At 57.1% G+C, this 14,685-nt stretch overlaps 1 protein-coding gene across 2 annotated transcripts in view; it reads right to left on the bottom strand.

Annotated features, from left to right (window-relative positions):
- LOC102696913 (carnitine O-palmitoyltransferase 1, liver isoform-like) overlaps nucleotides 1–10,913 on the bottom strand; it is a 29,766-nt gene extending 18,853 nt beyond the window's left edge. Inside the window, exons 1-5 of one of the 2 annotated variants that reach the window (XM_069191790.1) lie at nucleotides 10,777–10,913; nucleotides 3,086–3,227; nucleotides 2,446–2,585; nucleotides 574–745; nucleotides 287–388 (exon numbers count right to left, since the gene is read on the bottom strand). In XM_069191790.1, the coding sequence (XP_069047891.1) occupies nucleotides 287–388; nucleotides 574–745; nucleotides 2,446–2,585; nucleotides 3,086–3,226 (555 nt within the window). In that variant the 5' untranslated portion in view covers nucleotide 3,227; nucleotides 10,777–10,913. The remainder of the gene's footprint in view (nucleotides 1–286; nucleotides 389–573; nucleotides 746–2,445; nucleotides 2,586–3,085; nucleotides 3,228–10,776) is intronic. The other variant, XM_069191789.1, reaches the window with a different exon arrangement.
- Between the last annotated feature and the right edge of the window lie 3,772 nt (nucleotides 10,914–14,685).

Genomic DNA, 14,685 nt, shown 5'->3' with positions numbered 1-14,685 from the left:
GAGACAGAGCCCAGACCCGGGCAGGTGGGCCCAGAGAGAGGGAGACGGAGCCCAGACCCGGGCAGGTGGGCCCAGAGGGAGAGACGGAGCCCAGACCCGGGCAGGTGGGCCCAGAGAGAGAGCCCAGACCCGGGCAGGTGGGCCCAGAGAGAGAGACGGAGCCCAGACCCGGGCAGGTGGGCCCAGAGAGGGAGACGGAGCCCAGACCCGGGCAGGTGGGCCCAGAGGGGGAGCCCAGACCCGGGCAGGTGGGCCCAGAGGGGGAGACGGAGCCGCCTGGACTCACCCTGCTCACTGTGTCCTTGATGTGGGGGACCGGCAGGTGAGGGAGAGACCCCTGGTAGCTGTAGAGCAGAGGCTTCCTGCCCGAGAAGATCCTGACCAGCGCCTGGGAGACAGCAGGGAGGAGGTCAGCAACGAGCTACAGGAATGTCCACACCGATCCTTCGTCCGCGGCTCCGGGTCCCGGCACAGGCTTTCGGGGCGCTCAGGTACATGAGGAAAGCTGGCAGAACCCCCCCGACCCCACACTCCTGTCCGAGCTCGCGGACTGCGGCGCGCCCGGGGACTGACCAGCCAGACGCGGGTGGTGTTGGACATCTGTCCGTGCTGCTCGAACATCCAGCGGTGGTAAGACAGCAGCTGCTTCAGGATCAGCCTCATGGTCAGGATGAGGGACAGCCACAGGGCAGTGGAGAACAGCACCGCAGACAGCACCGTCTGGGACTGGACCGACAGGGACCGACTGAGAGAGAGAGAGAGAGGGGTTAATACAGCACCGTCTGGGACTGGACCGACAGGGACCGACTGAGAGAGAGAGAGAGGGGTTAATACAGCACCGTCTGGGACTGGACCGACAGGGACCGACTGAGAGAGAGAGAGAGAGGGGTTAATACAGCACCGTCTGGGACTGGACCGACAGGGACCGACTGAGAGAGAGAGAGAGAGGGGTTAATACAGCACCGTCTGGGACTGGACCGACAGGGACCGACTGAGAGAGAGAGGGGTTAATACAGCACCGTCTGGGACTGGACCGACAGGGACTGACTGAGAGAGAGAGAGAGGGGTTAATACAGCACCGTCTGGGACTGGACCGACAGGGACTGACTGAGAGAGAGAGAGAGGGGTTAATACAGCACCGTCTGGGACTGGACCGACAGGGACTGACTGAGAGAGAGAGAGAGGGGTTAATACAGCACCGTCTGGGACTGGACCGACAGGGACTGACTGAGAGAGAGAGAGGGGTTAATACAGCACCGTCTGGGACTGGACCGACAGGGACTGACTGAGAGAGAGAGAGAGGGGTTAATACAGCACCGTCTGGGACTGGACCGACAGGGACTGACTGAGAGAGAGAGAGGGGTTAATACAGCACCGTCTGGGACTGGACCGACAGGGACTGACTGAGAGAGAGAGAGAGGGGTTAATACAGCACCGTCTGGGACTGGACCGACAGGGACTGACTGAGAGAGAGAGGGGTTAATACAGCACCGTCTGGGACTGGACCGACAGGGACTGACTGAGAGAGAGAGGGGTTAATACAGCACCGTCTGGGACTGGACCGACAGGGACCGACTGAGAGAGAGAGAGGGGTTAATACAGCACCGTCTGGGACTGGACCGACAGGGACTGACTGAGAGAGAGAGAGGGGTTAATACAGCACCGTCTGGGACTGGACCGACAGGGACTGACTGAGAGAGCTCTGTGTGCTCTGAGAGAGAGAGAGAGGGGTTAATACAGCACCGTCTGGGACTGGACCGACAGGGACTGACTGAGAGAGAGAGAGAGGGGTTAATACAGCACCGTCTGGGACTGGACCGACAGGGACCGACTGAGAGAGAGAGAGAGGGGTTAATACAGCACCGTCTGGGACTGGACCGACAGGGACTGACTGAGAGAGAGAGGGGTTAATACAGCACCGTCTGGGACTGGACCGACAGGGACTGACTGAGAGAGAGAGAGGGGTTAATACAGCACTGTCTGGGACTGGACCGACAGGGACTGACTGAGAGAGAGAGAGAGGGGTTAATACAGCACCGTCTGGGACTGGACCGACAGGGACTGACTGAGAGAGAGAGGGGTTAATACAGCACCGTCTGGGACTGGACCGACAGGGACTGACTGAGAGAGAGAGAGAGGGGTTAATACAGCACCGTCTGGGACTGGACCGACAGGGACTGACTGAGAGAGAGAGAGAGGGGTTAATACAGCACCGTCTGGGACTGGACCGACAGGGACTGACTGAGAGAGAGAGAGAGAGGGGTTAATACAGCACCGTCTGGGACTGGACCGACAGGGACTGACTGAGAGAGAGAGAGAGAGGGGTTAATACAGCACCGTCTGGGACTGGACCGACAGGGACTGACTGAGAGAGAGAGGGGTTAATACAGCACCGTCTGGGACTGGACAGACAGAGAGAGAATGTGTGGACACAGGTGTCTTTACCTGACAGGCAGGTGCTCCTGGATCTTGGCGATCAGGCCCATGGAGGGGTCACTGCGTGTGTACATGGTGGCCAGGATCGCGATCACGACGAAGAGCCAGGAGGACGGACTGGCAGGGTACACCCCTGTGATCACACTGTTCTGTAAGAGACAGGGGTTAACACAGCACGCACACAGAGACAGACAGAGGGACAGGTCCTCGCTGGGTCCACACAGTCACTCTGTCCAGTGCACTGACAGGTCCTCGCTGTGTCCACACAGTCACTCTGTCCAGCGCACTGACAGGTCCTCGCTGGGTCCACACAGTCACTCTGTCCAGCGGAGAGCAGACACAGACAGAGGGACAGGTCCTCACTGTGTCACACAGTCACTCTGTCCAGCGGAGTGGACACAGACAGAGGGACAGGTCCTCACTGTGTCACACAGTCACTCTGTCCAGCGGAGAGCAGACACAGACAGAGGGACAGGTCCTCACCGTGTCACACAGTCACTCTGTCCAGCGGAGAGCAGACACAGACAGAGGGACAGGTCCTCACCGTGTCACACAGTCACTCTGTCCAGCGGAGCAGACACAGACAGAGGGACAGGTCCTCACTGTGTCACAGTCACTCTGTCCAGCGGGGAGAGACAGGGGGCTGTACCTTCATCCTGTTGAGCCGTTTCCTCCAGGAGCGCAGGCCAGACAGATACACCTGTCTCAGGGCCTCGTGGCTCAGGTGCAGGTCGATCCCCTCAGGGGTGATGGTGAACTGGAACGCCACAGCCTGGTGAGCCTCTGCCATTCTGAGACACAGAGAGACGGCTGTTCAGGGACACAGCTGTGTCCACAGTGACACTGTCCCAGACACTAGAAGGTTATTCAGGGACAGAGCTGTGTCCACAGTGACACTGTCCCAGACACTAGAAGGTTATTCAGGGACAGAGCTGTGTCCACAGTGACACTGTCCCAGACACTAGAAGGTTATTCACTGACAGAGCTGTGTCCACAGTGACACTGTCCCAGACACTAGAAGGTTATTCAGTGTCAGAGCTGTGTCCACAGTGACACTGTCCCAGACACTAGAAGGTTATTCAGGGACAGAGCTGTGTCCACAGTGACACTGTCCCAGACACTAGAAGGTTATTCAGTGTCAGAGCTGTGTCCACATACTGGTAGAACATGGGTATAGAGTACGTGCAGGACATTGTGTTTGTAATGATCTTTCTGGGTATGTACTGTACTGTTGAGATAACAGAGTCTTATCTAAGATAACGAACTTCCAGCGTTGCGTTGCTACTGCATCTGACACCTGTGGTTTTCGATTGTTCTCTAGGAGTCATTCCACTGGTCCCTCATTAACCAGTGGTTGCCGGGCCGACAGAGGATGTGTCATGTGACAAAGCAGGAACAGCCGTCAATCACGTGCGTTACCGTGGCAACCGCAGTACCCCCATGTGCCCGTTCCCAAAGCTGACAGCACTAACAGGGCAAGAGAAGGCACACAGTCTCCACACCCCCACACACACACACACAGGTACAGGAGCTGTGAAGAGCAAACAGAGTGTCAGCAAGGCTGTGCCTGCGGGCGGAGACACACACTGGTGGAAATATGTGGGTGTGGAAAGCAGGTGAAAGGTACCTGAATCCCTGCCAGGTCAGAAAAGGAAAACAAACAGAGAGCAGTGTGTGTGTGAGTGTGAGTGTGAGTGTGAGTGTGAGTGTGAGTGTGAGTGTGAGTGTGAGTGTGAGTGTGTCTGGGTGCGTTAGTGTGTGTGTGCAGGGGCTTGTGTGTGTCTGAGTGCGTTAGTGTGTGCGCAGGGGCTTGTGTGTGTCTGAGTGCGTTAGTGTGTGCGCAGGGGCTTGTGTATGTCTGAGTGCGTTAGTGTGTGTGTGTGTCTGAGTGCGTTAGTGAGTGCGCAGGGGCTTGTGTGTGTCTGAGTGCGTTAGTGTGTGTGTGTCTGAGTGCGTTAGTGTGTGTGTGTGTCTGGGTGCGTTAGTGTGTGCGCAGGGGCTTGTGTATGTCTGAGTGCGTTAGTGTGTGTGTGTCTGAGTGCGTTAGTGAGTGCGCAGGGGCTTGTGTGTGTCTGAGTGCGTTAGTGTGTGTGTGTCTGAGTGCATTAGTGTATGTGTGTCTGGGTGTGTTAGTGTGTGCGCAGGGGCTTGTGTGTGTCTGAGTGCATTAGTGTGTGTGTGTGTGTCTGGGTGCGTTAGTGTGTGTGTGTGTCTGAGTGCGTTAGTATGTGCGCACGGGCTTGTGTGTGTCTGAGTGCGTTAGTGTGTGCGCAGGGGCTTCTGTGTGTCTGAGTGCGTTCGTGTGTGCGTGTGTGTGTATGTCTAAGTGCGTTAGTGTGTGTGTGTCTGAGTGCGTTAGTGTGTGCGCAGGGGCTTGTGTGTGTCTGAGTGCGTTAGTGAGTGCGCAGGGGCTTCTGTGTGTCTGAGTGCGTTCGTGTGTGCGTGTGTGTGTGTGTGTGTGTCTGAGTGCGTTCGTGTGTGCGTGTGTGATCCAGGTGATAGGTCAGAGAGGAGAGGCTCAGAGCGTGCAGACAGGTAGTGTGTACAGCACGCACACACACGCACAGACACACGCACAGACACACGCACAGACACCCCACCCGGCAGCAGGCTGGGCTCAGGCAGGCTGGGGGGCAGGGCCGGGTCTGGACAGGTCAGCGCCCTCGGGCTGCTCTGGGTCTGTCCGTCCTCCTTCCGAGAGCCCACAGTTGGAGGAATGCAGGCAGACCGGCTCCCCAGACCGCATTCCAGGGAAACCGGCTGCCAGCAGGCTGGACTGGCATCCCACCCAGGACACGCGACAGGCAAGGGCAGGAATGTGGAGGAGGAGGAGCAGAGAGGAAGGAGGGACCTACAGCTTCTGAGTGCCAAGACCTTTACAGGAGACTTCAACTCTGAAAACTGTCCCAAGATCAAGTCACATACAACCTGCTACCAATCAACGTGTCACCTCCATCTGGACTCCACACACACTGTCAGTGTCTGATCTCTAGAGCTCTGGGACTGGGCCGTGTCAGTAAACTCCACACACACTGTCAGTGTCTGATCTCTAGAGCACCGGGACTGGGCCGTGTCAGTAAACTCCACACACACTGTCAGTGTCTGATCTCTAGAGCCCTGGGGCTGGGCCGTGTCAGTAAACTCCACACACACTGTCAGTGTCTGATCTCTAGAGCACCGGGACTGGGCCGTGTCAGTAAACTCCACACACACTGTCGGTGTCTGATCTCTAGAGCTCCGGGACTGGGCCGTGTCAGTAAACTCCACACACACTGTCAGTGTCTGATCTCTAGAGCACCGGGACTGGGCCGTGTCAGTAAACTCCACACACACTGTCAGTGTCTGATCTCTAGAGCACCGGGACTGGGCCGTGTCAGTAAACTCCACACACACTGTCGGTGTCTGATCTCTAGAGCACCGGGACTGGGCCGTGTCAGTAAACTCCACACACACTGTCAGGGTCTGATCTCTAGAGCTCTGGGACTGGGCCGTGTCAGTAAACTCCACACACACTGTCAGTGTCTGATCTCTAGAGCACCGGGACTGGGCCGTGTCAGTAAACTCCACACACACTGTCAGTGTCTGATCTCTAGAGCCCTGGGGCTGGGCCGTGTCAGTAAACTCCACACACACTGTCAGTGTCTGATCTCTAGAGCTCTGGGACTGGGCTGTGTCAGTAAACTCCACACACACTGTCAGTGTCTGATCTCTAGAGCTCTGGGACTGGGCTGTGTCAGTAAACTCCACACACACTGTCAGTGTCTGATCTCTAGAGCTCTGGGACTGGGCCGTGTCAGTAAACTCCACACACACTGTCAGTGTCTGATCTCTAGAGCTCTGGGACTGGACCGTGTCAGTAAACTCCACACACACTGTCAGTGTCTGATCTCTAGAGCACCGGGACTGGGCCGTGTCAGTAAACTCCACACACACTGTCAGTGTCTGATCTCTAGAGCACTAGGACTGGGCCGTGTCAGTAAACTCCACACACACTGTCAGTGTCTGATCTCTAGAGCACCGGGACTGGGCCGTGTCAGTAAACTCCACACACACTGTCAGTGTCTGATCTCTAGAGCACCGGGACTGGGCCGTGTCAGTAAACTCCACACACACTGTCAGTGTCTGATCTCTAGAGCACTAGGACTGGGCCGTGTCAGTAAACTCCACACACACTGTCAGTGTCTGATCTCTAGAGCACTAGGACTGGGCCGTGTCAGTAAACTCCACACACACTGTCAGTGTCTGATCTCTAGAGCTCTGGGACTGGGCCGTGTCAGTAAACTCCACACACACTGTCAGTGTCTGATCTCTAGAGCTCTGGGACTGGGCCGTGTCAGTAAACTCCACACACTGTCAGTGTCTGATCTCTAGAGCACTGGGACTGGGCCGTGTCAGTAAACTCCACACACTGTCAGTGTCTGATCTCTAGAGCACTAGGACTGGGCCGTGTCAGTAAACTCCACACACACTGTCAGTGTCTGATCTCTAGAGCTCTGGGACTGGGCCGTGTCAGTAAACTCCACACACACTGTCAGTGTCTGATCTCTAGAGCACCGGACTGGGCCGTGTCAGTAAACTCCACACACACTGTCAGTGTCTGATCTCTAGAGCTCTGGGACTGGGCCGTGTCAGTAAACTCCACACACACTGTCAGCGTCTGATCTCTAGAGCTCTGGGACTGGGCCGTGTCAGTAAACTCCACACACACTGTCAGTGTCTGATCTCTAGAGCACTGGGACTGGGCCGTGTCAGTAAACTCCACACACACTGTCAGTGTCTGATCTCTAGAGCACCGGGACTGGGCCGTGTCAGTAAACTCCACACACTGTCAGTGTCTGATCTCTAGAGCACTAGGACTGGGCCGTGTCAGTAAACTCCACACACACTGTCAGTGTCTGATCTCTAGAGCTCTGGGACTGGGCTGTGTCAGTAAACTCCACACACACTGTCAGTGTCTGATCTCTAGAGCTCTGGGACTGGGCAGTGTCAGTAAACTCCACACACACTGTCAGTGTCTGATCTCTAGAGCACCGGGACTGGGCCGTGTCAGTGAACTCCACACACACTGTCAGTGTCTGATCTCTAGAGCTCTGGGACTGGGCCGTGTCAGTAAACTCCACACACACTGTCAGTGTCTGATCTCTAGAGCTCTGGGACTGGGCCGTGTCAGTAAACTCCACACACACTGTCAGTGTCTGATCTCTAGAGCACTGGGACTGGGCCGTGTCAGTGAACTCCACACACACTGTCAGTGTCTGATCTCTAGAGCTCTGGGACTGGGCCATGTCAGTGAACTCCACACACACTGTCAGTGTCTGATCTCTAGAGCACTGGGACTGGGCCGTGTCAGTAAACTCCACACACACTGTCAGTGTCTGATCTCTAGAGCTCTGGAACTGGGCCGTGTCAGTAAACTCCACACACACTGTCAGTGTCTGATCTCTAGAGCTCTGGGACTGGGCCGTGTCAGTAAACTCCACACACACTGTCAGTGTCTGATCTCTAGAGCTCTGGGACTGGGCCGTGTCAGTAAACTCCACACACACTGTCAGTGTCTGATCTCTAGAGCTCTGGGACTGGGCCGTGTCAGTAAACTCCACACACACTGTCAGTGTCTGATCTCTAGAGCTCTGGGACTGGGCCGTGTCAGTAAACTCCACACACACTGTCAGTGTCTGATCTCTAGAGCACCGGGACTGGGCCGTGTCAGTAAACTCCACACACACTGTCAGTGTCTGATCTCTAGAGCTCTGGGACTGGGCCGTGTCAGTAAACTCCACACACACTGTCAGTGTCTGATCTCTAGAGCACCGGGACTGGGCTGTGTCAGTAAACTCCACACACACTGTCAGTGTCTGATCTCTAGAGCTCTGGGACTGGGCCGTGTCAGTAAACTCCACACACACTGTCAGTGTCTGATCTCTAGAGCACCGGGACTGGGCCGTGTCAGTAAACTCCACACACACTGTCAGTGTCTGATCTCTAGAGCACTGGGACTGGGCCGTGTCAGTAAACTCCACACACACTGTCAGTGTCTGATCTCTAGAGCACTGGGACTGGGCCGTGTCAGTAAACTCCCCACACACTGTCAGTGTCTGATCTCTAGAGCTCTGGGACTGGGCCGTGTCAGTAAACTCCACACACACTGTCAGTGTCTGATCTCTAGAGCACCGGGACTGGGCCGTGTCAGTAAACTCCACACACACTGTCAGTGTCTGATCTCTAGAGCACTGGGACTGGGCCGTGTCAGTAAACTCCACACACACTGTCAGTGTCTGATCTCTAGAGCTCTGGGACTGGGCCGTGTCAGTAAACTCCACACACACTGTCAGTGTCTGATCTCTAGAGCACCGGGACTGGGCCGTGTCAGTAAACTCCACACACACTGTCAGTGTCTGATCTCTAGAGCACCGGGACTGGGCCGTGTCAGTAAACTCCACACACACTGTCAGTGTCTGATCTCTAGAGCTCTGGGACTGGGCCGTGTCAGTAAACTCCACACACACTGTCAGTGTCTGATCTCTAGAGCACCGGGACTGGGCCGTGTCAGTAAACTCCACACACACTGTCAGTGTCTGATCTCTAGAGCACCGGGACTGGGCCGTGTCAGTAAACTCCACACACACTGTCAGTGTCTGATCTCTAGAGCTCCGGGACTGGGCCGTGTCAGTAAACTCCACACACACTGTCAGTGTCTGATCTCTAGAGCACCGGGACTGGGCCGTGTCAGTAAACTCCACACACACTGTCAGTGTCTGATCTCTAGAGCCCTGGGACTGGGCCGTGTCAGTAAACTCCACACACACTGTCAGTGTCTGATCTCTAGAGCACTGGGACTGGGCCGTGTCAGTAAACTCCACACACACTGTCAGTGTCTAATCTCTAGAGCACTAGGACTGGGCCGTGTCAGTAAACTCCACACACACTGTCAGTGTCTGATCTCTAGAGCTCTGGGACTGGGCCGTGTCAGTAAACTCCACACACACTGTCAGTGTCTGATCTCTAGAGCACCGGGACTGGGCCGTGTCAGTAAACTCCACACACACTGTCAGTGTCTGATCTCTAGAGCACCGGACTGGGCTGTGTCATTAAACTCCACACACACTGTCAGTGTCTGATCTCTAGAGCTCTGGGACTGGGCCGTGTCAGTAAACTCCACACACACTGTCAGTGTCTGATCTCTAGAGCACTGGGACTGGGCCGTGTCAGTAAACTCCACACACACTGTCAGTGTCTGATCTCTAGAGCACCGGGACTGGGCTGTGTCATTAAACTCCACACACACTGTCAGTGTCTGATCTCTAGAGCTCTGGGACTGGGCCGTGTCAGTAAACTCCACACACACTGTCAGTGTCTGATCTCTAGAGCTCTAGGACTGGGCCGTGTCAGTAAACTCCACACACACTGTCAGTGTCTGATCTCTAGAGCTCTGGGACTGGGCCGTGTCAGTAAACTCCACACACACTGTCAGTGTCTGATCTCTAGAGCTCTGGGACTGGGCCGTGTCAGTAAACTCCACACACACTGTCAGTGTCTGATCTCTAGAGCTCTGGGACTGGGCTGTGTCAGTAAACTCCACACACACTGTCACTGTCTGATCTCCAGAGGACAGCTTCCTTGGCCGCGCCGCTGGTGTGTGTGTGTGTGCTGTCACCTACACCCCCTACAGTCAGATGAGATTATGTAACCAGAAATACATATTTATATATATCTCTCTCTACATAGCCGCACGACTGGAAATATCACCCGCACCGGCCCGTCTCCATGGCAACCCCCGTTCCGCGCGCGCAGCCGTGCCGGTCCACATCCTCCGGGCTCGTGAGCTCGGTGCCGACGACCTCGAGGACCAGAAATACTGCCCCCCCAACCACCCCACCCCACCCCCCCCGGGGGCTGTAAGCGCGCTCGATCGCAATTAAGGACGTCCGGAATATGTCGTGAGTAAAGTAGAAAACACACAGACTTCCTCCTTCCCTGCTGGTGACTCTGCACGCCGCGGCCGGCCGGCTGTCGCCTCGCCTCGCCTCGCCTCGCCCACCAAACCCCCCCGCCCTCCTCGGAGACGAAGAACAGCCCCGGCCAGGACTCGGGGCGGGGGCGCTCACGAACTGCACCGCAGCCGCGTCTCATGCACCGGCGCCGGGCGCGGCTCAGACGCCCGCCTGGCGAGGCTGTATCTTTATGGCACACCATTAAACACTCGCTATCTCCCGCCGGCGGCCGGCCGCTGCCCCTCCGGGGGGTGCGCGCAGCGACGGGCTACCCCCTCGCCCAGACACCGCCGAACCCAGACGAACCCCCGAACCGTACAGCTCTTCACTATCCCTCTGTACTCTGTACCTGCTTGTCGCTTTGCAGTCCGGGGTTCGGGAGCCAGCGGCGAGCGGTGGGTCTCCGTGCTGGTGTGCAGATGCCTCTCTCTCTCAATCTGCCCCCTCCCGGTACAAGGGCATGTGTACATAATGACAGGACACACCCCGCCGCCGCCGCCGCCGCGCTGACGTCACTCTCGGGGCGCCGCCGCCCGCCCGGCCCTGTCATGTGACGAGGGTGGAGCGGCCGCCACTTCCGCCCCCCTGTCATGTGACGGGAGAGCCTGAAGCGCCTGTGCTGTCCGAGAAGTGGCGTTCCGGGTCTGGCTCAGAGCTGGTGTGTGTCCCGCTGGCGCGATGCGCGTCTTTGTGTGCGGCCTGCGGCGGGCGCTGTTAGCTACTGTCACGCGTGGGCTTTCCACGGCCCCAGGCGAGGTGGGGTCACTCATCAATAACACGCTGGAGCGGGGAGCGGGGTCCGAGCGCTGCGGGAGGGGTCAAGCAGAGGCTAGGACATGATCAGCCACGATTATCCTTTAACTGGGATCACACCTCCCCTTCTTCCGCTGAGAGAGCCCTCTCCAGAGCGCTCTGTCCCAGCTGCCCTCTCCAGTGTCCACCCTGGAGCCACACCTGTCCCCATCTGCAGGGGTCGGCAGCGCCGGGGTCCCGGGTTCAGTCTCGTACCTGGGGTGCTGTCTGTGTGGACTCCCCGCGTTCGTGAGGGGCTCCCACCAGGCGCTCCTGTTTCCTCCTGCAGTCCAGAGACACACTGGTAGGATTTCTGGAAAAACAACTGGGGAAAAATAGTCCCGTGTGTGTGTGTGTGTGTCCCGTGATGGACTGGTGTCCTGTCCAGGCTGTACCCTGCCCTGTGTGTCCCGTGATGGACTGGTGTCCTGTCCAGGCTGTACCCTGCCCTGTGCCCAGCTGCCAGCTGCTTATTTCTGCAGGCGACTGCACTTCCTGTCCCACGCCTGTCCCACGCCTGCCCGCTCACTCCTGAAGCAGCAGGCCGTCCTGAACCGCGGCCAGTTCCTGACCCCAGCCGGAGACACGGCGCTGTTTGTAGGTCTCGTCAGGGGTCGGTCTTCTAACTGGGGGCTCGGGTGGAACGAGGATGGGGATGGGGACGGGGAACCCCGGCTTTGATGAATGGCTGGATCTGGGGGGTCGCTGAGGCTGGGGCACCCTGGAGAATGAGGGGTGACCCCAGTGTGATCACAGGCCCTCCCCCCGGCCACATGGGGGCCACGGGCCCCCAGCGCCGCCACCCACAACACACACACACACACACCGGGAGCCGTTTCTGAAAGAAGTTTATTCTGTGAAGTTTCCTCAGTATGGTCATTGTCACAATTTTTATTTCTTCTGTTACACAAGCAAGCACAGTGAAGTTCTGGAGAGAGTAAATGCTTTTTTAACAAAAAAAAAACAAAACCCTGCATCCTACAGCCAGAAGTGATCAGACTCCATCAGCTTCTTCATTTCCGTTCACCAGGTGATTATATGTATATATTTATATATGTATATATATGGATCTATATATATGTAGCCGCAGTGTGTCCACGTTGCGGATCAGAGGTCCGGACTGCTCTCTGCAGAGCTGGAGAAGAGAGCAGGCGAGCAGCACTGGGCCAGTCCGTCCACCCCCCTGTCCGTCTGTCCAGATCGGCCGAACGCTGATCCCAGGAGCTCCGGCGCAGAGGGGCCTCGCTCAACGTCTTTTTGCACAAAGGCGTTCGCACACCTGTCCACAGCCGGGGGGGCGCCTGGTGCCGTTCAGCTCGCCCGGTCGGGCCCTGGTCCGGTCCGCAGGGCCGGTCGGAGAGTCCGGCCTGGCCGCACCACCCGGGGGCACCAGCGGGGGGCGCTGTCGAGCAGGGGCCGGGGGGGACGCGGGGCAGGCGGTGCGCGAGACGTCTGGAGCAGAGGAGGTCCCACAGGAACGCAGGTAAGAACTGCTCTCCGCGCCCCTGAGCGTGCTCCGACACCGCCGCACAGAACCCACACCGACGTCAGCGGGGGTCTCGGACCCCGAAGTCCCGGGGGGGTTCTGGCTGCTGTTCCACCCAGGCCCGGTGTCACGGAGTCGGTCCGATTCGTTAGCTACACGACTACAACGATCCTCACCGGGCTGTGAGCTCCTTTGTAAGTATTCATGACTGTATAACAGGAAAGACCAGAAAACGAACTGGTCCGTGAAGTGACCGACTGCTCGGGCTGGAAGGCAGACCAGAGGGGCGCTCCAAGACCTGGGCTGGGGACCCCAGCTGTAAAACGGGGCGCTGTCTGTCCTGCAGCGAACGAGAGAGCCTGCCGGTGAGCCCGCTGGGCTGCTGGGACAGACGCCAAGCCCCTCGGCCGCTCCCTGTGCCTCGGGCTGTGCCGAACCCCCCCCCAGCTTGTCCAGTTTTATTTTCATTTCGCGAGGAGTGAGGAGGAACGCCGGCTCACACCTGGTCTTCCCTCCACACAGTCACGCACGCGCGCACACACACACACTTACAAAAAGTTTCAGGATTTTGCATCAGTGTTTGAGACACATTCAGTTCCCCCGTCCCACACAAAGACACACTCCCACTCCCACCCCCCTCCCTGTTTGGTACAGCACAGAGGGGGCCGAGTCCTGGTTTCCAGTGAGCGAGAGAGAGCTGAGGGCGCTCCAGACATCCGCTCCGGTGCTCCCCCTGCTCTGACCCTCTCACGCCACTGTCCGCACAAACTGCGGCCGGAGACGAGAGATCTCCAGGCCCGTGTGCTGGAAAACCCGGAGCGGATCTGAGTGCTCCGCAGCCGGATTCAGGATGCCAGGCCTGACGGAAAGGAGCTGGGAACGAGGCTGGCGGTGGGGCCTGCTGCCCTCTCTTGGCATGGAAACAAGAACAGTGAACATTCAGTTACATAAAAGTCCAACAGAAGAGACTCTTTCCAACATAGTGCAGCAGAGAATATACATGAATAAATACCAAGAAGTGGAAAATAAATTAAATAAATAAAAATAAATAAATGTGCATTGTGTGCAGTTATGGCAGACAGTAAGACACACATATTCTACAGTCAGTGCACAAGCCTGCAGCGCGCCTGTCTGTGGGCCTGTCTGGGCAGAGGAGACAGAGAGGAAATGACCCTGTGCGTCTGTATTGCGTCTGTGCGTCTGTAACGTTAATACATTGTTGAAAAACGTTGCTTAAGTTTATTTTGTTACTGTAACCCTACAATGTGACCCAGACCTCTGGTCCCTGGAGTAAAGGGTTAGAATATGACCCAGACTGGACCGGCGATCTCTGGACTGTAGGGGTACAGTGTGACCCAGACTGGACCGGCGATCTCTGGACTGGAGGGGTACAGTGTGACCCAGACTTGACCAGTGATCTCTGGACTGTAGGGGTACAGACTAACCCAGACTGGACCAGTGATCTCTGGACTGTAGGGGTACAGTGTGACCCAGACTGGACCGGCGATCTTTGGACTGTAGGGGTACAGTGTGACCCGGACTGGACCAGTGATCTCTGGACTGTAGGGGTACAGTGTGACCCAGACTGGACCGGCGATCTTTGGACTGTAGGGGTACTGTGTGACCCAGACTGGACCGGCGATCTCTGGACTGTAGGGGTACAGTGTGACCCAGACTGGACCAGTGATCTCTGGACTTTAGGGGTACAGTTTGACCAAGACTGGACCAGTGATCTCTGGACTGTAGGGGTACAGTGTGACCCAGACTGGACCGGCAATCTCTGGCCTGTGGGGTTACAGTGTGACCCAGACTGGACCGGCGATCTCTGGACTGTAGGGGTACAGTGTGACCCAGACTGGACCAGTGATCTCTGGACTTTAGGGGTACAGTTTGACCAAGACTGGACCAGTGATCTCTGGACTGTAGGGGTACAGTGTGACCCAGACTGGACCGGCGATCTCTGGACTGTGGGGTTACAGT

The sequence above is a fragment of the Lepisosteus oculatus genome, chromosome 7 (assembly GCF_040954835.1).
Source record: "Lepisosteus oculatus isolate fLepOcu1 chromosome 7, fLepOcu1.hap2, whole genome shotgun sequence".
Classification (NCBI taxonomy): Eukaryota; Metazoa; Chordata; class Actinopteri; order Semionotiformes; family Lepisosteidae; genus Lepisosteus; species Lepisosteus oculatus.
The sequence above is the reverse complement of the archived record's forward strand: the minus strand, read 5'-3'. Positions and strand labels throughout refer to the sequence as shown.